Source organism: Alexandromys fortis, unplaced genomic scaffold (assembly GCF_014885135.2).
Source record: "Alexandromys fortis isolate MF-2015 unplaced genomic scaffold, M_Fortis_MF-2015_v1.1 scaffold_20, whole genome shotgun sequence".
Lineage (NCBI taxonomy): Eukaryota > Metazoa > Chordata > Mammalia > Rodentia > Cricetidae > Alexandromys > Alexandromys fortis.
Window position 1 is genome coordinate 15,727,575 of NW_026067903.1, and position 22,860 is coordinate 15,750,434.

Consider the following 22,860-nt stretch of genomic DNA (forward strand, 5'->3'; position numbering starts at 1 on the left):
TTTTTTTTTAATGTGTGTTTCTATATACACTCACGCACGTGTGCAGATTCTCAATGGTCAGAAGAGGCATCAGATCCTTTGTACCTGGAATTACAGGTGGTTGTAAGCATTTGGATGCAAGTACTGGGAACTGACTTGGGTCTTCTGCAAGAATAACAAGTGCTCTTTTCTGCTGAGTCCTCTCTCCACCCCTTTCTAAAAAAAGCCCTTTTCCACTTGTGACCTATTTGAGTGTGAAATAGTTAAATAGATTGGGTTTATGGGTATGTAAAATGGCATACAAACCAAAAATTTATTGATAATAAATAAGATTATTTTAAAGGAATTCTTTAGCATATATTTGAGTTTACTGTTTATGATGTTAAAGAAAAAGGGAAATTTGCATAGTAATGAGTACTTGTTGATTGTTACATAAAATGTTTAATCTTAGCTGAATATTTGATATTATAAGTTAATGAGCATCTTCAACAGTTATTTGATATTTTGATTTTATAAACAGCAATGCTAAGAATGCCACTTTGTATGAGTAAATAGCACAAAATGGCAGAAGTATGTTTAGGGCCATTGGAAAATCTGTCCTAATCCTAAGCCAGAATTTTATGCTTTATATGGAATTCATACCAGCAACTTAAACAACAATTTTTCAAACTGAACACTGTAACACAATAAAGGAATGGTGGTAGGCACATATTAGAAGTGTTTGTGTTCTGTGATTATGTTCACACAAGGGAAGGGCAGTGTGCCGTAGAAACTGATTTATAGCATCTGTAGTCATCTTGAGCCCTGACCTGTGTTGCAGGCAGTATTCATTGGCACTAAATGGTGTGACAGCTCATGCAGTTCAAAATGTAACATTGTGTGTTCAAAACCTCGGCTGCAGTGAAGTCATGAGAATCCCAGAAGCAGTTTGGACTCTATAATTTGACTTTGAATTAATTTTCAGTCGTTACATGTTGACAAACCTTTTATTCTTGCCACATTTTTTATGCCTCTTCCCATTTAGTTCCATGCTGTTATTAGTATTTTAGGGAAAATGCAGAATTAATGTCCCTTCTCTCATTTTTTATTCCGTTTGGGGAAATGGAAATAATGGGCATTGCACAAATGCCTAAGATTACAACATTGTGAAAGGAATACTTGTTTCTTAATTCTACCATCAGCCATCTGATTTTCATAGACATAGCCATGATAATCAGTTTCTTGTGTGTCATTCCTGAAATACTTTATGCATAAATATACAAACATTTAGATGGCATATGTTTTTACAACATTATATAAGAATGTTTTGACCTGGCCATCAGATTCTTCTTTCCTGGATCTAGTCCTCAGAAAATTAGGTAGATGTTTTAAATGGTTGTGTATGCTCATGTGTGCTTCTTTAGAGCTAGAGGTTGATGTTGGGTGTCTTCCTTAGTCACTCTCCACCCTCTCCTGTGACCCTTATTTTTGAGAGACATGGTCTCACTGTGTAGATCTGAGTGATCTGGAACTCTTGCTATGTGCTACCCATCTGCCTCTGCCTCCCAAATGCTGGGACTAAATGAATGTGCCACCTGTTCTTATTATTTTGAGACATGCTTTTTCTCTGAACCTGAATGTTCACTGCCTGATTTGACTCATTGGTCAGCGAGTTTCAGGAATCTGTATGTATGTGCTGTACTGTGCCTAGCTCTTTATGTGGGTCCTGGGGGTCCCAGCTCAAGTCCTCGTGCTCTTGAATAAGTGTTTACGGACTGAAACATTTGTTCAGCCCTAGTTGAAATAGTTCGACTTTTCTTCTGCATTTATCAGAGCTATGCAGCATCTTTCTATAAACATTCTTCTAAAAACACTAATGTCTATTTAAGATTTTGATTATTTTAGTACCTCACATTTTGCCTTTGGGAACTTAGAGGGAATTACTATACTCTAATCATTCACAATATCTGGTTTCTGTTATTTTTCAACTCATTTATCTCATTTTTAAAAAGCAAGCAGAGGAGTGTCGAGATGACTCAGCAAGTGCTTGCAGCATATGTGTGATCTGAGTTCAGATTCCCCAGTATTGCAGGGTGGCAATAGGCAGATTCTGAGCAGCGCTCACCAACCAGGCAGTATAACCAAAGCAACAAGCGCCAGGTTCAGTGAGAGAGTCTCAAAGGATGTGAACAACTGAGGAAAGATACCCAGCAATGAGTTCTGTGACCTTCCCACATGCATGTACAAGTGATTGTACCTGTGCTCACATACGTACAACTCTCTCCCCATACACTTCTGAATAAAAGCAACCAGTAAACCTTAAAAGACAAGTATAAAAAACTAGTGAAGACTAGACAAGTAACTTTCTGATTAGTTCAAAACTTAGTTTTACTCTTAATGTCTGCTGTGCAAGTTCATCTCAGCATCTCAGTGATGAAATTCCAGGAGCATTCCAAGGATAGACAGGAGCATGCTCAGGAGAACGGGAGATGGGACAAGGAATCCCAGAACCACACTACACAGAGCTGTTGAGCCTGGAAGAACTGTATTCCCAGTTTATTTTTTAGGGTAGGACAAATAGAACCTTATCTCTTAACTCTGCTGTTCAGGGTTTTGGAATGTTAACACAAAGAAAAAAGTCAATAGGTCTCATTCTTAGGAAAAAGAATCGTTTACTTGGGATTTCAGTTGGAATTATGATTAGTCTTGACTTTTTTATTATGTTTGTTTCCTGAGACTGACTTATGCTTGGACACCTGTGTTTCTGTCTGACTTTAGTTATGTGTGTGTGTTATATAAGTGCGTTTGTTTGTAGAGACCACAGATCAATCTTGGATAGTGCTTCTCAAGTTCTGTTTTAAAAGATAGTCTCTTAGCCAGGCCATGGTGGCGCACACCTTTAATCCCAGCACTTGGGAGGCAGAGGCGGGCGGATCTCTGTAAGTTCGAGACCAGCCTGGTCTACAGAGCTAGTTCCAGGACAGGCTCCAAAGCCACAGAGAAACCCTGTCTCGAACCCCCCCCCCCCCCAAAAAAAAAGTCTCTTACTGGCTTACTGGCCTGGAATTAGCTAGCCTGGTTGGCCAGTGAGCCCCAGGCATTGCATTGTAACAACAGTATGTGAGTGTAGATACTTTTTCTTGTTCAGCATGTTCAGTTACAGTTGTATTTTTTTTAAATTGATTCTGAAATATTGTCTGGCTTTTTACTTGTGGTGTATTTTCTAAGTTATGGATTACATAGAAAAACTAAAATTATAGATTAAAAAGGGCAAAAATCCTTTTTGTAGCAGGTTATGGGATTCTTTTTTTGAAAGTAACAGCTTTTTTATGAATTTTATTGAGTCTATATTTTTCTCTGCTCTGGTTATGGGCTTCTTAAGTGTTGTTTATTATACTATAAATGGGCACAGTGTGAATTTAAGATGGTATTGGGATTTGAACTGAGAGCAGCAGCAAGCTTGGCTAATGTTTACCACTGAGTTCATATCTCCAAGAACAGACTGAATCTAATGGCTAAAGTAAATAGTGTTAACTTTACAGTATGTTCTATCTAGCTGGCATATCATAACTATGAAATGCATAGTTCCTTTATGAGCCTCAATACACTATATGTTTTTATAAGTATCAACGACATTGGCTTTGTATTCTATAGTATTTTGAAAACATTTTCTAGAGTCAGAGTATTTTTTGTTTGCCAGATGCTTGTTTTTTTGTGTTTTTAAAGTCTTAATTTCGAAATGAACTCATTTTAAAGTATCTTTTTAAAAGTGTTAATAAAAATATTGGCTTATAATCCATACATCTCCCTTCTTCACATTTGAATACTGGGGGTGAAATAGAAAAAGGTATTGACAGATAATGTTATAACCTCACTATTATAAGATAATATTTACAATTCTTAGTATATTTGAATTTTTGATGGCTTGGGTACAAGTATTTTCCTCCTAGAGAGTAAAAACAGGTTTTAAAAGTGTGTTTTTCAGGAATGTGGGGAAAATGTGTTTTTAAGAATGATGTCTAGTACTTATAGTCTGGCTTGATTCCCAGAAACTAGATGGTAAAAGTGAAGAAATATCATTTATAACCCCAGCTTACATTTCTTCCTGGTTACAAACAATTAAAGTATAATGCTTACTTTTTTCTTAAAAGAATTTTTAATCTTTATTTGTTAGGGATAGAATGGATACAAGGTGCTACAACGTATCCATGGATGTCAGAGGACAGCCTGCAGGGCTTGGTTTTCTCCTTCCACCATGGGGGTTGGGGATGTATCTCAAGTTACTTAGATTTCGTTTCCCTTATGTTGAAAGGACTAAATGATAAAAATATTTAATTCTTTATCTCTTTTATCATTTTTTTACACTGTTCCCACCTGCATCCCTTCTCAAGAGGAATAGCAATCTTGTTTACCTGAGAGCCAGGTGGGATAGTTACCCAGATTTGAGTGTATGCTGGGACCTTAGGCACCAGTGAGCCTTCAGTTGTGAAAATTTATGCTTATTTATACTTAAAGGAAAATACCTCTTTGTCCTCTTTAGAGCTTCAACTCAAGACCAGCGTCAAGATAGTTCTTAAACTTAGATTGTTTTCTCAGGAGTTTAGGGTTTATGTCTGGGAAATCAGGGCAAAAAAACTACATTGTAAAAACTGAATCTCTAATTAAAATAGTTAAATGCAAGTTGTCTGTAAATTATATAATATTAAAATATTTTGTCTGTGAATCAAACTTGTAGTGTGGTAAAATATCAAGGAAATGCTATTTGGCTAGTTACCACTTGTAACTATAAAAATCTAAATAAAAAACTATAAAAATCTAAAAAATGATTATACAATTATTTTATATTTTCTGAATTCTTAGATTTTAGGGAAGAGGTTTGTAATGGGTTTGTTATTAGTTTTGTATATACTGTACCCAAAGAAATGAACTTGTAAGTAGAAAAGCATAATTTAGCTGACAGTTCTGAAGGCTCCAGTCCAAGAAGGCACCTTTCTGCTTTTGGCGATATTGAAGCCAGAGGATGGTAATGGTGTGCATGTGGGGTGCATGGTGAAGTCAGCTGTTATACCATGATCTCACTGGGCTCCACTTACAGGCCCCACTACCTTCCAGTGGTGCCACTTTGGGGAGTGGGCCCTTAACAAGTAGACCTTTGGGGAATACTTAAACTACAGCGGTATTCTGTATACTTCTGACCTTGTATATAAAATTGAGCCATTAAGGCTCAAAGATGGTTTTGCTTTGTTTAAGGAAAGCTTTCATTGCACAGCAGCTAATCTACTGCGTGGAATTTAGGTCAGCCCTCTCTCTTTACCAGGCTTGCATCTTCTTGGCTGTAATTATGAAAATCCTAGAGTAAACCCTGTAGTAAATTTGATCTTAAGTTGTTAGTCCAGGAAATGGCAGCACTGTTCAAATGTTCCATTTTTGTAAACATTAGAACTACCCACAAAATGCCAGGAATTTCATTTTTAAGAAGCAGGTAGGGTTGCTTTCACAGAAAAAGACATTTGAGAAATCATGGAGTCACATGCATATAGGATTTAAGGATTTTGAATATAATGACTCTGCTTGGAACTTGAATAATTATCCTTGTAGTTAGGATTTAAAGTATTATCTTAAAGAGGAGAATATATTTTGGAAATTGTAACTGTTTTTCAGGGTTCATTTATGTGTGTGTGCCAGAATTACTTTTGTTCATATGAATAATGAAAAGACCTGACTTCTTTTTTATTACAGTGCATGCAAGATATGGGAAATACTAAAGCAAGACTACTTTATGAAGCCAATCTTCCAGAGAATTTTCGAAGACCACAGACAGATCAGTATCCTTTAAATTTTGTATATTGTATGTTTAAAAGAGTTAGCACATTTTTACCATTAGTATTTTATGTTCGTATTGAGGAAGATGTGAAGTGTATTATGGTAGCATTAATTAAAGATGGAAATTACATGCATGATAGTGCATACTTATAATCTCACCAATTCTGGGAGGTAGAGCTGTAAGGTCCTAAGTTATGTGCCAACTTGTAGGTTTGATACATAGTAAGAACCTATTTCATGAAAACTAGGAATGGGTAATGTAGCCTGTGTAGAATGGCTTGCTCAGTATGTAGAAGAAGGTCCTGGGTTTGATCTCCATGTCCTAAAAAGAAAAAAGAAAGAGAAATGATTTGCCCTAACTATGCTTTGATTTTTAAGTAGTGAATGTGTGTGTGTGTGTGTGTAGTAGGAGGAGGCTTATTCGTTTCCCAGCCACCCAGATTGCCAAAATAATCACACAGAAACTGTATTAATTAAATCACTGTTTGGCCAATTACTCTAGCACATTGCTAGCTAGCTCTTACTTCTTAATTAACCCATCTCCATTATTTTATATTTTATCATGAGGCTAATAGCCTCCTTGCAAAGTTTCAGCATGTCTGTCTCTGGCGGTGGCTCCATGGCTTCTCTTTTAACTCTGCCTCCTTTCTCCCAGCATTCAATTTACTTTTCCCTGCTTCGCACTATTCTACCCTATCACAAGCTCAAGACAGTTTATTAACCAATGGTACCCACAGCATACAGAGGGGAATCCCACATCACCTCCCCTTTTCTGTTTAAATAAAAAGAAGGTTTGAACTTTAACATAGTAAAATTATGCATAACAAAGCAGGTATCAGGTAAGAATTACAGTTACAATATCTACTTTATCTTGTATCATGACTAAAGAAAACTATATCTATTCTTCAACTCCATCAAAGACTCCAGAAGGATATAATATTACCTAAGTAAGCAGGAAGTGCAATTTAAGCCACTTCCAAAACTCTAGAATTGACAGAGACATCTTGCTGCCTGGACAGTCACCCAAAGTTCTTCTGTACTGTTTGGGCATCCATCTTCAGCCTACAGACCCATAGCATCCAGCAGACTTTTCCACAAAGCGAGAAATTTCAAAGATAGTTTCACCTATATTGGCAGTTTGTCAGTAACTTTCTTCTGTGTCCTCCTGAATGTCTTACAGACTCTTTCATGAGGCAGGAACCGCAAAGGATGGTCTCATGATGGAGGTGGGTCTTGTATCTTATCTGTTGCTTTCATTGGTTAACTGAAGGCGTAAGTCACGAACAAGGCAACACCAGTTTGGAGTTATGATTAATAGGGTGTTATTTATTTAAAGGGGAAAAACTTACAGATCACAATCCCAGACAACAGCCATCTGCGCAACCAGGAAGGGAGTCTCGTCTCCAGCGGAGCAGTAAGAGAAGAGAGCGAGCAGAGGAAATAGCCGCTTTTTTAAAGGGAGTGAGACCACGCCCCAATGGGCTGGTATCACAGCAGCTATTGGTTGGAGGGGCGGAAGGACCTCCCGCAACAGTTAACTAATAAAGAAAACTGCCTGGCCTGATAGGACAGAAAACTAGGTAGGCAGAGTAAACAGAACAGAATGCTGGGAGAAAGAAGCTGAGTCAGGCAGTCGCCATGATTCTCCCACTCCAGACAGATGCAGGTTAAGATCTTCCCTGGTAAGCCACCTCGTGGGCTACACAGATTATTAGAAATGGGTTAGATCAATATGTAAGAGCTAGCCAATGAGAGGTTAGAACTAATGGGCCAAGCAGTGTTTAAATGAATACAGTTTCCATGTGATTATTTCGGGTATAAAGCTAGCCGTGCGGGTGGCTGGGTGCCAGGAACGTAGCCCGCCTCTCCATATCTTCAACAGTCTCACCTTTAGGCAAGTTCAGCAGTCATTTCTTTGTGGGTCCTGCATGTCCAGTTCATACATTATAACATCAAGCAGTCTAGGCAAGAGCAGTTTCTTACTCAAATGGCTAACCAATACCATAAGGAGCCTCTTCGGTACCCATCTTTCTCTTGAAGTAGCTTGGTGCTGCCAGGAGCAGGTGTGTCTCAATGTCATAAAAAGTCCTAAGTTCTTAGACATCTTAAATGCCATATTCTATAGTCTTTGAAAGGTTTGAAGATAACTTATCTACCTGAAATATATCTCTATATGTTTAGAAAACCTAACATGACTACAAGCTTGACTATTATAGATGATTATCTATTAACCTATATTTCTTTTTTAAATATTATCTATCTATCTATCTATCTATCCATCCATCCATCCATCCATCTACTTATTTGTTTATTATGTATACAATATTCTGTCTGTGTGTATGTCTGCAGGCCAGAAGAGGGCACCAGACCTCATTCCAGATGGTTGTGAGCCACAGTGTGGTTGCCGGGAATTGAACTCAGGACCTTTGGAAGAGCAGGCAATGCTCTTAACCACTGAGCCATCTCTCCAGCCCTAACCTATATTTCTTAATTATACATAACATTTTAAAATAAGCTACGTAAACACAATACCTTGATCAAGAACGGATATGTTTATATATATAAAATAAGAAATTTGACTTTAAATCTGTATCAATAAACCCAGATCTATACCAGTGCAAATCTTTATAGCATATCCTCCTTTAAGTGTAAACAAACATTTATAAACAATCACTTAGGGAATTTCGGTGTAGTTCTTTTCAAACTGCTTTCTGCTTTTTGTTGGGTGAAGTAATTTTTGGGCGTGTTTATGGCAACCTTTTGGAGGTGGGTTGGTCTATCAAACCACATTAGTCTGGAAGGATTCCACAGGTTCTCAACTTCTGTGGAAACAAAAGAACCTCTTTTCCAAAGCAACATATCCTTAGATCCATATTTTGAAATCAAGATACCTTTAAAGTATATATGTTGGTTTTGCTTAGCAGTCCCCAGAATCAAATGTTTCTCTGCAGTCAAAAAATTCAAAGAAAACACAATAATATACATAATCTAGACTCTGTGTATTTTTCATATTTTTGTGGCTTATTTGTTCTTACTCTATTTTTTTAGTATTTATTTTATTATCTTTATTACTTTAATCTACAACTGTCAGTACTCTCTTATGGACTTTTTTTTTTTTAAAAAAATAAACCATTTACTTTTCCTCTTATAACTTGCTATACTCTTTTTCTTTTTCTCCCAAGCCTACATATATTTTTTAAACACACTGTGACTTGTTTAGAGTCCTTTTATGTCTGAATCTGTCCTGTTGTGTATCTGTAAATCTTTTTTGTCCAGGAGCACTTCTTAAAATGCTAAGCACTTCTAAGGCTGCTTTGCCTTTTGGCTCTGCCCAGTTCAACATGGCGGGTCGGAGGTCTGTTTAATGAGTCATGCTCACGGCCCCATTTTCAGGCACACAACAGGTCTATGTTGCCATTAAGCAAGTTGTAGCACTCTGGTCACAAACTCCATTTAAATGCTTGGCCTCCAAAAAGAGCCAGTGTTTGTGCTGGCAGCATGGCCCAGGAAGCTGCTGTTTCAAAAAACCATGGCTTTTTTTTTCTGCTACTGATGAATGAGGAAAACCTCTCTTAAAGGAGCGGAGTCTAGAAGAAAAAGGAAATACAGATAGGAGAGTCAGTGATGGACACCCTTTGTTTGTGTGTGTGTGTGTGTGTGTGTGTGAGTGAGTGAGAGAGAGAGAGAGAGAGAGAGAGAGAGAGAGAGAGAGAGAGAGAGATCCTCTCTGGAGTGGCCTTTCCTTCTCTGAAAGTGAAGGTGTACACAGACCCTGAAGAATAGCACATATTTGTAGAATAAATGTAGCCAGGTAAACACATGAGAATCTGACATAGCTGTAGCTATGTCAGACATACTAAGTGATTTGTCAGAGTAAATACCACTTTTCCCAAAGCATTTACTAAATTGGATCATATTAATATGAGGTATTGATCTTTTACTGTTTACAAAAAGATGGTCTTATAGTTGTTGGAAAGGGTTAGGGAGGGACATTGTCTAAGCATATATGAAGTTTAGAGTAAAAGGTGACGAGTCTTGGACTGTGAACTTAGCCACCATGTACCTATCTAGCCTAAAAGTAAATAAAGTTCAGGTACTCAGGAGGTTGCATCATGACAGACTACTTGAGTCTGAACTACATAATGAGATCCTTTCTCAAAAATAATATTTGTCATCATTTTTTCTTTTACTCTAAAGCACTGCTATTTAGAGCAGTGGTTCTCAGCGTCCCTAATTCTGCAATCCTTTAATACAGTTCCTCATGTTATTTCATAACTGGAATTCTCCTACCGTTAGGAATTCTAATATAAATAATCTGTGTTTTCTGATGGTGTTTCTTAGCCCCTGTGAAAGGGTCTTTCAGTCCCCCAAAGGGGTCTCTACCTTCAGGTTGAGAACCACTGATTTAGAGAGATTAATAAGAAAATCAGTTTTGCCTCCTTTTAGTCTGAAGCTTAAATTTAACTCCTAGAAAAACTTAACACCAGGATGGGAATTACAGCTCAGAGACAAAATGCTTATCTGGTAGTATGCCTAAGGCAGTGGATTGGATTCCCAGGAAAGAAAGAAAAGAAAAGAAAGAAAAAAGTCAGTCTAGAGAGATGACTCAGCAGTTAAGAGCACTGGCTGCTCTCCCAGAGGATCTGGTTCAGTTCTCTGCATCCACGTGGCAATTTACAAGGCAGACCTTGGTTGTTAAAAAGCTCACATTTCTGTACCTTTATAGTTGTAAATACAATTTCATAAGGGAATTAAGTAAGAAAAAGTCTTCCTCTCTTTCTTCCTTTCTTTTTCTTTCCTTCCTTCCTTCCAGCCATCCTTGTTAAGCTTATGGGTCTTTGAGCAAAGTCTAATATCTCTGCACTTTTGTAGATGTAAATATATAACCCGAGGGCACTGGAGCTAAACTGATTTAAATTCATATAACAGGGACCTTGTTACATTCTTAACAAGATTTCTTGCTCTCTCAAAGTTTTACAGTTTAGAAAGGTTGTGCAAATGCTACTGAAACTATCATTTCTCATGTGAGATGTGGTTACTTATAGCTTCATGTACTAGGGTATGGCAAAAGATAAAGCTTTACTTTATTACGATAAAGCTTTCCATTATTACGATATTTTATCTAACTAAATGTTTCAATTACTTCAGTTCCATGAGTTCTGTTGTACATCAAAACTCATTACCAGTTCTGTTTTGAGCTTTTCAAAGCAAAGTTTTATAGCTGTTAGCAGTATGAAACTGGAAGGTCTTGTTCTTGGGAACAGAAAGGAATTTAATAAGTACTTCGAGTGGTATCTTTAAAGTGGAGGAGAGAGATCTGAGAATACATGTTTATCTTCATGTTTTATTTACTAAATCTCAAACAGCTATGTAAACTTGACTTGTAAGTAATATGTTATTTACTTTGGTCATCTGAAAATACTGTTATTGTATTTCCATTGCTGTTCATTTACATCAGTAGTATACCTAAGTCCTTATGTCTCAGTATCAAGAGACAGAAAAAGGATTAATGTGATATGGGATGTCCTCCTGAATATGTGTTGCTTTTACTGGTTGATGAATAAAACTATTTTGGCTAATGGCATAGCAGAGAACAGCCACGTGAGAAATCCTAACAGAGATATATATAAAGAGAGAATAGGTGGAGTCAAGGAGATGCCATGTAACTGCTGAAGGAGAAAGACTCCACCTCCACAGTCTCGTGGTGATACACAGATTAATAAAAATGGGTTAATTTAAGATGTAAGAATTAGTTAATAAGAAGTCTGAGCTAATAGGCTGAACAGTGTTGTAATTAATATAGTTTCTGTGTGATTTTTTGGTTCTGAGCAGCCGGGGAACGAATGAGCAGTCTCCTACTACATTAATTCTTCCTGATCTCCAAATATATTGGCTTTGTTGTCATTTCTCATTTGTTTAAATTGGTTATCAGCCAACAGTTTTACAGTAGTTGGTATTTCATCCTCTACTACAGATCTTATCTTTTAAAAACATTTTCTATCACAATATTTTTCTATTAGTTATGAGCTAATACTTAAAATGGCAGTATGTACCATGCATTTTTTTTACTTACTTTGTACTTTACAGAGACTGACATTTAATTCTTATAATAATTCAATAATATTATTTACAAATAAATTACAATGAATATTATTTTAAAGCTGATGAAACTGAGGCACAGAAGTATATAAATTAAAAACTAGCTTCATTTGTTGATTGCTTAAATATTTATGTATTCTCAAAACTCTGAACAACCTGTGATGACAGCTTTTCTGTCGTGTTTTTATCTACTAAAGTATTTATTTGATAATTAGCTAACTTGGAAGTTAAGGAAATTACAAGTTAATAGTAGGTACCTAATAGATACACAAGTGTCGCCTTTTTATTGGAAACTGCTTTTGGGAGTTAGGCATTAGCATCAGTAGACATACAGTGAAAATTTCTTTTGGAAATGCCTAGAATGACAGTTTATAGAGTTTCCTCTTTAAATATGTTATAGTCCTTATATCTAATAAGTATCTATTGAGTATCTGTGTCCACATATGCAATGGGGTGCACGAGAAGGTCAGAGGACAACCTGCTGTGATTGTTCTTTCCTCCTACAACATGGCTTCCTGGCTTTGAACGCACATTCTCGGGGTTGTTGACAAGCATTCTTACGAGCTGAGTCGTGTTGCTAGCCCTTTAAATCCATTTTGGTTTTTTCATCCAGAATATTAGAATAGAATTCATGAATGACTATAAAACTTTGAATCAAGGATCTGTTCTACAAATGAACTTTAGTTAGAATACAGCCATACCCACCAGTAACAATATTCTGTGACTACATGGTCTCTTCTAGATATAAGAGTTGAGTACAGATCTACTCTTGTAAATATCATAAAATATTTACCTGCTCCTCAAAATGTGCAGATCCCTAGTGTTTAGTCGTTATTTACGTTAGGTAAAATTAACAATGAAGAATTGGTTGCATTTAGTATTGTGCACAAATACATACATACATGCATATACACACACACATGCACAAGGACATGTGTGTGTGTGCTTCTTGAGTGTTTTTGCTTTAAGGGGTTCTTAGGAACTGAGAGCAGTCAAAACCAGCATAGCCATTCTTTAAGTCATTTCCTTGGAATTGAAAAATAGTTTTTTTTCTCAATAGTTCTCTGTTAATAATTAAGAAAGTTTTAATGATTTCACTAGTCTTAATCTTTTATTTTTATTAAACAGTAGTAGACAGATCAACTTTGACCGTGTGTAATTTTTATATTACTTACTACATAGATAATTTCTGAGAAGCTTTCTTGTTATAAGTGGAAACTTTAGTTTCAGTTCCTGAATTTCTTCATTCCTCACCTTTTCAAGAAAAAAAAATGCCACTATTTTAATAAATAGGAAATTCTGAGTGTCACCAATTCTTGAGATAGCTGGGGTAAGGTAGGAAAAAAATCATGTTAGAATCAGGTACTTAATCTTTCTGAGTTGCTAATTGTTCATTTATGGTGTGAAAATAGCCATAAGTACATTAACTTGGTTTTGAAAGACATTCAAAGAATCGGTGTACAGCACACAGCATGCACTGTTTGGTACATTCTGAGTACTGCTTGGATGCTAGTTTATTGTAAAATGAACCTGAGCTAAACTGAGAGTTGGGTGATAGAAGTGGTGGTGGACTGGAATGAAGAATTATACTGTTGTTTTTTCTTTTCAAGTTGGGATGATTTGTTTGTTTATTGTTTTAGAATGAGTTTTCCTGAAATAAATGCACTTTCTGTGGAGGGAGAGGGAGAAGAAAAGTATGACCATGTACAGAATAAGGTGAGAAAGTGGAGATCGGGGATTAGAAAAATAGTGTGGGCTGTTTGGAGAGGAATGAATAAGGGAAATGTACACGTGACTGAACTCACTTTTTTCCTTAAGTTATCTGTTTTCAGAGCAGTAGAATTTTTCATCAGAGATAAATATGAAAAGAAGAAATACTATGATAAAAATGCTATAGCTATTACAAATGTAAGTAAAACCATCTTTTACCAATTGATGTTTGTTAAGTAGATTTCAGACGTTTAACATATAACTCATTTTGTTTATTATAAAACATATTAGTTGCATATGCTTAACTGTTTAAATATTAGGTTTTTTTTGGTTATATAACCTTGTAACTTAAAGTAGAGAGGGTCCAGTTTACTTGACCTTTCATTAAAACAATTCTGTAATTAAAAAAGACTAAGCCACCAGTTGGAAAAAAAAGAGGGGAATATAAAATTACTTTGTAAATTCTCAAAATGAATACTAAAGAAAACTTGTAGTCTTTTTTCCTGCTAGAATATTGTTTGTTGAAACATGAAGAGTATCCCAAGAGCATATTAATGCTGGATACTTTTCTTGATTATTAGCAAGTATATGATAATAGTTGTTACCTTGCTGTAGCAATCAAATTAATCAACTGCTTTTATCTAGTTTTTTATTTCGGATTAAAATTTTCCTCCCTAGTTAATTATATAAGACTAATTTCCTTTATCATTGAAATCAATTTTTGGCCTTTGATTCCTTATTTAAGAAGAAAGTGTTACAGTAATTAATCTTGTGAAGTCATTTATCAGGCAGTTTTGAGAGTTTTCATCTCATTTGGCATTAAATTAGCTTTTTCTTTTAGTTCCTCCTGTTCAGGTACTTTTCTGTTGCTGTGGTGATGCACCCTGACCAAGGCAGCCTATAGAGAGAAGGGTTTATTTGGGGTTTAGTTTACTCTTCAGTTCCAGTGGCATTAAGAGTCCATCACCACACTAGGGAAGGGTGGCAGCAGGCAGGCAGGACACCTGGAACTGGAGGCTGAGAGCTGAGTGCTACATCTCATAGTCCAAACTGAAGCAAAGAGAGCAAACTGGAAATGACACAGATCTTTAAGACCTCATGGCTACATCTCCTAAGCCTCTCCAAGGAGCCACTAACAGGGAACCAAGTATTAAAATATCTGGAGATTCTGGTACCAAGATAGCCCTGTAGTCCTTTGAGCTGCTTCTTCACCTTTGGTGGGTGGAACAGACAAAAGCTGTTTAAGGATAAATAAAAATTAACAGTGTTGAGAATGATGTTTATAATGTGCTTGAATTTAAGACTCCATTCATCCTTAAGTGAACTAACTCAATATTTAACAAATTTTCATATGAAATATTATTTAGAATATTTTATAAAACATACTACTTTATATTAAACCCCGAATGTGACATTCTAAACCTTTTTACTTGAATTTGTTTTTTTTTTCCTCAGCAAATTGGACGTTAGGATTATGTATTAATTTATAAGAGCTTTATCTTTAGATGAAAACTGGATTTCCCTTTTTCATGTATAGGTATTGTTTGTTAAGACAATCTTTTCAGTCATAGGAAATAAAGTAAAATTACAGTGTTAGGATTAAATGACATGTTTGTAACTCATTTTCAAATAGTTCAGTGAAATCTGGCAGTTGGCATGCATATGTGTATGAGTGTGTAGAGAACATACATGGTGTGTTGTTAACATGTGAAGAATTTAGTGTTTATATAGGCACTGATACTATGTTTTTCTTATTCGTTTTTTTGTAGGCTTGGAAGCAAAAAAAATTAAAGTAAAAGTTTATATACTCCTAAGTTTATATTACTAATGAAATGAAAATCCAGAAACATTTATGAAAGTTATTTACATGTAACCCATGTTCAGAGTCAGCTAGAATACTAAGTAGAGGTTATACCAGATTTTAAAAATGAGACAGACTATGAGTGCCTTATATCTAAGTTATTTCCTGAAAGAAGTGGGACCATTTGGACACTAGTTACATTAGTTGTACTCTGACCAAGAGCTATCTTGATGACTATTGAGTTTTATGTGGCTATAACTCCTGTATTAAATAGCTCTAATTTGTTTTAATGTCTTATTTTTATAATTTATCTGTTTCCTGTTTCAGATGTTATTGTAAGTGTTGTCAGAATGTGCTACTGCTTTTGATTTTTTTTTCTATTTTAAGAATGATCCTTTTTCTCTATGTTAGGCAATTTCAAAACAAAGTACTGATTTACTTCTTGGCTTTCTATACCATATTTCAAAATGTGATAAAATTCAAAGCAGTAAACTGCAATGAAACAATAGCAGGGAGCTTATTGTTTTCTGTTGTTCCACAGCCTTAGTGTAGCCGTGAACCAAGGCTGCTGGAATCCATGTGAGAGTGAGAGAAGCTAGAGTGGAATCTTCTTCATTGCCAGGGATGATTTATTTTCAGCTATAAGGAATGCTTCAATAGGCTGCCCTGGTGGTGCTGACTGATCTGTAATCTTAGTCTAAACCTTCCTAAATCTGTGACCCTTTAATACAGTTCCTCATGTTGTGATGACCCCCAACTATAAAATTATTTCATTGCTACTTCATAATTGTATTTTTGCTACTGTTTTGAATCTTAATGTAAATAACTGATATGCAAGATATCATGAAAGGGGGTTGCAACCCACAGGTGGAGAACCACCAGTCTAGAGGCAGTTTAGAGGCGGAGGCAGAAGGATCCCAAGGTCTAGGCCTGCCTGGGCTAGAGAGTAAGTTCAAGGCCAATGTGGGCTATATAACCCAGTCAGTAGGAACCAGTGAATACTTGGAGTCCTAGAAAAAGCCATGCCAAGTCAAGAGGAAAGAACTAATAAAAGTGTGGGCACTTTACTTAGTCAGGATAAGAAGAGCAAAGGTTCCTAAAAGTCAGTAGAGACAGACTAGAGAACAGACTAGGAGGAGTTGTAGGTGACAGAATGCAGAGTGTAGCCAGAGCAGGGAAGGAAAAGGGGATACAGTAGGTGTGATGTAGTTAAGGAGTGTTTAAATAATCTAAGATCAGATTTGCATGTGAGAGTAACTTAAGTATAGAGCCAGGATTTGGGGAAGTCAGGAGCACTGTTCCAGGAGACAGTCGTACCCTCTTGCTAGTGAGGTATGAGAAAGACATGGTTTTGAGAGACAGAGAACTTTCAAGAGTACCTAGTTTGTTTCTTTTTTCTTTTCTTTCTTACACCTTCTAAAGAGGATAACAATCACTTTCATAATAAAGTGGGGTTTTTTGTTTCTTGATGTTTTATAGTTTACCTTCTCACCTTTTATATTTTTGTGTTGTTTTTTTTTACAAGTTTGTCCAAATAAGTTTTATGATACAGGTTACCTTATTAAGTAATCTTATCTTTTTAATCCCATTTTACATGAAAATTTTAATAAATATCTCTAGGAACAACCAACTTTAGGATGGGCTCTAAGGTACAGTTTGAACAGATTTTCTCTTTTTTTGGACAAGTTCTTTTTATTTAGCTGTCTGGACCGGAATGTCTTGCGTCCTGAGTGCTGGGTAATGTCATTATTCCCGGCTAGTTTGACTTTTTCTTAATGGAAATTCTACATTTCTATGTGCTGTGCATTTTCTTTTATGTGAGGCTTGCTTTAATATTAATTAAACATCTAGTTTACGCAAATCACACCAGAAACACTGTGCAAGGGAGAAACAAGCGTCCAAAGTGATTCAAGAACTACAGTCTTAATTAACTAGCAGATTGAAGGAGGAGTTGGCATTGTGAAGTACTCTTTTGACATTACATGATAGCCCATCTATAATAGCAACTCGAAATCCCCATAGACACTCCCAGTATGACAGGGAAATGCAGAGATGCCAGCTTTATGGCTCCAGAGATCTGGCATGCATTTTATAAACAGTCAGTTTTATTTCTGTGGCGAAGAGAGCAGTAAGAAATGCTTCTGTTGAAGTGTTCACCAGTGCAAGTAGAGATTGGGTAGGAAGATGTGTGCAAAGCTTTCAGGTGAATTCCATTTTTGTGTGTAAATGGCTGCTTATGTGTGACTGTCTTAATCTCTTAAGGTAACCCAGCAAGTGCGGCTTTGGGACTTCTGTGTGCACGCCCATTTTTGTGAAGGACATGAATAAATTATTTTGTAATAAGTCTGTTGCTACTCAGCTGTTACATTAACCCAGTCTTCTCTTAGTCTTTGCTTTTGCTTTTTTAAACATCAAGTTAAAAATGTAATTATCTTTTATTATTTCCCCTGCTTTACTTTCCATTCTTAAAGTAATTATCAGCAAAAACAAAAAGAAAATTTTACTCTCCAACTTTGGATAAAACCTTTTCTTGCTTCAGTATGTTAGGGTTCCAGTAGTAACTTTGACTGAGAATGAATTACCAGAGAAAATTATACTTATTAGTTTTGTTATGATCTTATCTAAACAGTTTAAATTTTTAGCCTAGTAAAATCTATTTTAAGTGTATATTCTTTGCTATGTTTTTTTTAAATATTTCACATAGACATTGTTTTTAAAACATACTTATTCTTGATGGCAATATTTTACTTTGTTAAAATTCTTTAAACTGTTTTTATCATAAACATGAGTGTTGGTTTCTTTCTGGTGTTTGTCAGTTTGATCATTACCTTCTCTTCTTTTTTTCCCTCCTAACTTTGCGTCTGCACATCTAGATTTCCTCCTCTGATGCCCCTCTTCAGCCTTTGGTATCCTCTCCTTCTCTGCAAGCTGCTGTTGATAAAAACAAACTAGAGGTATAGTAAGTTTTCCACATGTGCATTTGTGGTGTTTGCTGATAGGTGGGCTTCTTCTCACAAGACTGTGGTTTAGGAACACCAGCAGAAATCATGTTTTGAGTAATATCCAGAATAAAAAATGTCAGATATTTAATTTGCTGAATCTTGTTCTATGCCATTGGCATGAGTAAAGAGTTTTGTTTTATATTTAATTTCAGAGTGACTGATTTTGAGGCTATTACCATATTTAACCATTAAGCAATTTTTTGTTGTCATAGTCATAACTGCCTTATAGGAACTTTAAAGGTTGATGAACTTTAAAGATACTTTGTTGTTGAATTCTCTGATTTCTACATCTTTGGTTAAAAAAAAATCTTTTCTGACTATGGTGCTGTTTCTCTAAGCACTTGAAAGTTGATGTCAAATTTCTTTTCCTTTGAAGCAGTATCAACTATCATATAGAAAACTGTATTTTATGGGACTGTGACTTTAGAACTGTCAGTGATGAATTTTAGAGTATATTCTGAGTGTGGTAATAAGATAGGTATTTTTATGTCTTGTATTATGTATTCAATCTCATGTGCACATATTTGAGAATTTTAATTTCCTTTGATACTCATTTTTTTTTGTGTCTACATCTTGATAAATGGCATGTAGACTTGTGGGACACAAAGACAAGTAAGATATGCCTGTGCCCTTGTGGACTTTGTAGTCTAATGGGGAAATACAGCAGTTTATAATGCGGTGTATTTATACAGTGACTGAGATAGCTTTGCTACTACTCTTAGAAAATATACTTCTGATGGGTGTTATACTCTTGAGAAGGCATTAACTATAAGGATCAGGAGGTATTCCAGGTAGAGAAAGCAGCTTGTGAAAAGGTGTAGGTGGAGTACTGTGTTTAAGGACTGGCAGGTTGAATGGTGTAGTGGAAAAAGGAAAGAGGGGGGAGAAGTAGGAGGGAGTCCTTAAGAACCCACGGAAGGAGATTGTTCTTCGCTCTGAAGGCTGTGGGACTTTAATATGAGTTTTAAGGGGAAGGGGCGAATGATAAGGTTTTCATGTTTTCAGAAACTCGGTTCTACTGGCTCCTGGGGAAGTGAATTTTGTGTTAATAAATGAAGAAAAAGGCATAAGAACCAGACTTAATCCAGAAATAAAATGACAGAGACACCTGCTGAAAGTGGGACAGAGAAGAGTGTAGTTTAGAGCGATCATAAGGTAGACTATGTGGAGTTTAATGGGGTGCTTTGAAAGCCTTGGCTGCCATTTCTGACTTCAACATCTCCATGTGAGATAAGGATCTGATTTGAGGAGAAAAATGGAAAATGAGATGGATTCAAAGTTAGGCACGTTCAGTATGAGGTTACAGGTGATAGCGGGTATTTGGACATAGAGATTTATACAACTCAGAGAGAGATCCAGAGGTTTGATAGGTGGAGTGTCAGCTCTGAATAGCATGCCGAACCACCAGAGGAAAGCCATTTCCATAAGACTAGCTGAGCGTTATTAGCACAGGGGAGTTCATGAGACGGACTGGATTTTAGAGCACATAGCGCAGGGTTAAAAGTGAGTAGGCTCTGATGATTTGGTGTTCAGTTGAAGTTCTGGAGAGCCTCTGTTCTTTTTTCTGTTTTCTCTCTTTTCTCCACCTTCCTGTTCCCTTTTAACATGTGGTTTGATGTCGTTCAGGGCAACCTTGAACTCCTGGAGTTTTGGGATTGCAGCTGTGTGACACCATGCTTGGCTCTTGTCTTTTTTTAAAAACAAAACAAAACAAAACAAAAACAAAAAAAACAAAACAACCCACCAGCTTTTGATTCTGTGGGTAAGAATCAATGTCTGGGTCAAACTCTATGATCTTAATTTAGAGCCCATACTGTTAATGTTTCTTCCAACCCTGGATCATTATGTCATAACTGGAATCAGTATTTCATTGGCTGACATTCTAGTATAAAAGGGATCAAGTCATACTGCTTTCCCCCTATTAAATGTAACTAATAACATTTATTTTGTGTGATTTCAAATTTGCCCACTGATCATAGTGATTAAGATATGAGCCCTTTTCATTAGTGATGTTTTCCTTGAAAAATGACTTGGTTTCCATAGACTGCTGTATCAAAAAATACCATGTGTTGTGTGGCTTATGAACAACAGTAATCTATTTCTCACAGTTCTGGAGGCTGTAAAGTTCAAGACCAAGGCTTGTGTCTTGTGTGGGCCCACTTGCTTATTTATAGAATGGCACCTTGCTGTGAATATCACTTGGTGGAAATGGGTAAGACTCACTCTGGGGCCTGTTTTATCAGAATACTAATCCCAGTCATAGGGATTCTGCTCTTGTGACTTCATCACCTCGCAAAGGCCCTCAGCTCTTAATACTGTCTCGCAGTGTTGGGGTTTTAGTCTCAACACATGTATTTTGAAGTGGCCACAAACATTTCAACCGTAGCAATAAGTAATATCTCTAAGAGGTTAAGGAGCAACTTACTTAGCTTATTAACATGGGTCAGCTTTTATCACTAAACCTTACTAATTATGTCTGGAAGACATTATTAGAACTTTTTGCTCATTTTATTTTTCTTACAAAGTTGGGATGATTGCTTACTTCATAAAGCTGTTGTGAGGATGAAATAAGTTCGGAACAGTGCCTGTGCTATTAGCTGTAATCTAAGAAATAACAGCAGATAATCATAAAGCTCCGCTGTTCTTGAGTGAGCAGTGAGACCTGAGTGCTTTGGGTCTGTCGTCCACCAGCACAAAGGGATACTGACTAGTGGTTGTATTTTGAGTATTGCTTTCCTAAGTTTTTGTTTTCTTCATTTACAAGAAGACAGTAATGACAATAGTTGCTTTGAACAGTTTTTGCAAAGATTAAATTAGACATTAAGGAAATGTGTATAGATGTATTTTAGAAGTGAAGGTTTGGTTTGGGTTATAGTTGAGTCAGATATAGATGATGCTTCTTATTGACCCACAGGAGCTTAAAAGTTTACTTTTAGTCTGGAGTTCCAAGTAGTTGGGCAGATAGAAAAGTATTCTGAGAAATAACCTAATTCCTAGATGGTCTTCTGTTTGTTCTAGACTATTTTTATATATGCTCATTTGTTAATTAAAATCAGTTGCTCTTTATGTTTTAGCACCTTAGGTATTAAGAAAATACAATATTATGTTACATTTACTTTGTTCTTGAAAAGCGTGATTGAAACATATGGTTTGAGAGAATTGTCCTAAGGGACCTTAAATATAATTTTTTAAATCTGGGTTTTAATTTGCTTTTCTGTTGCTATGATAAATACCATGTCCAAAAGCAACTTAGGGGAGGAGAGGGTTTATTTTAGTTCACACTTCTAGGTCACAGTGCATCACCGAGGGAAGGTGGAGCAAGAACCTAAGTAGGGACTCAAGCAGCCCATGGAGGAATGTTGCTTTCTAGGTTGCTCACTGCCATTGCTTTCTTATGGAACCCAGGCCCACCTATGGAATGGTACCTCACAGTGGGCTGAGCCTCCACATCAGCCAAGACAGTCTCTCATAGACACAGCCAAAGACCAGCCGATCAAGGCAGTTCTCCAACTAACTAGAGGTTGTTTCTAGTTGACACTAAGTATTAACACACAGGTTCTGGAAGTTTATCGAAGCATTCTCATTTTGCTACACATTCATTGTTGGTGTTTGTATACAAATGTTTTCACCAACTTACTGTTACAGTAAGTTGCTTGCCAGTAAAAGGAAATGGTAACAGGAGAAGTGCTTTAGAATTTTGCGTTGTTCTTAATCTTATAGTTGAAGACATTGCTGTTTATGCCATAAAGGTATTTGCTATACTTTTGTTTTTTTCAATTTGGGACCAATACTGAGAGTTTTATTTTCTATTTTATATTTTGCTGCAAGTGCTGAAATTGAAATTAAATTTCTCATATTGGTGTCCTGCTTTATAGTTTACAGTATTCTGAGGTTTTAAATACCTTTTTAAAATACATGTACATTAAAATTATGTTGACTTTCAATACTTATAAGCAATCTTATATAACTATCACCTATCACTATATAAATTGAATGTCATTGTCACTTCCAAAGCTCCCATCTTATAACCTTTAATCACTTCATTCTTTCTCTTTGGAGGTAATTAGCATACTGACTTTTTCACTTAGCATCAATATCAATTTTGTGTTTTTATTTGTGCATAATTTTATTATTTTGCAGTTTTATACTCTTATGCCTCCAAACTTTTTTGTCTTTTTTCATTTTTTTAATATATTTTTTTATTTATTACGTATACAATATTCTGTTTGTGTGTATGCCTGCAGGCCAGAAGAGGGCACCAGACCTCATTACAGATGGTTGTGAGCCACCATGTCGTTGCTGGGAATTGAACTCAGGACCTTTGGAAGAGCAGGCAATGCTCTTAACCGCTGAGCCATCTCTCCAGCCCTCTTTTTTCATTTTTATATGAGTGGCTAAGTCCTTTGAAGTTCTGTTAGTTCACATTATAGCCTAGGATACCGCTGTTCGCTTTACTCATTTATACAC

At 36.2% G+C, this 22,860-nt stretch overlaps 1 protein-coding gene across 2 annotated transcripts in view; it reads left to right on the forward strand.

Moving 5' to 3' along the window:
• Positions 1–22,860, forward strand: part of Smap1 (small ArfGAP 1) — an 83,007-nt gene that overhangs the window by 38,862 nt on the left and 21,285 nt on the right. Inside the window, exons 3-5 of one of the 2 annotated variants that reach the window (XM_050134713.1) lie at positions 5,698–5,783; positions 13,713–13,788; positions 18,265–18,345. In XM_050134713.1, the coding sequence (XP_049990670.1) occupies positions 5,698–5,783; positions 13,713–13,788; positions 18,265–18,345 (243 nt within the window). The remainder of the gene's footprint in view (positions 1–5,697; positions 5,784–13,712; positions 13,789–18,264; positions 18,346–22,860) is intronic. The other variant, XM_050134712.1, reaches the window with a different exon arrangement.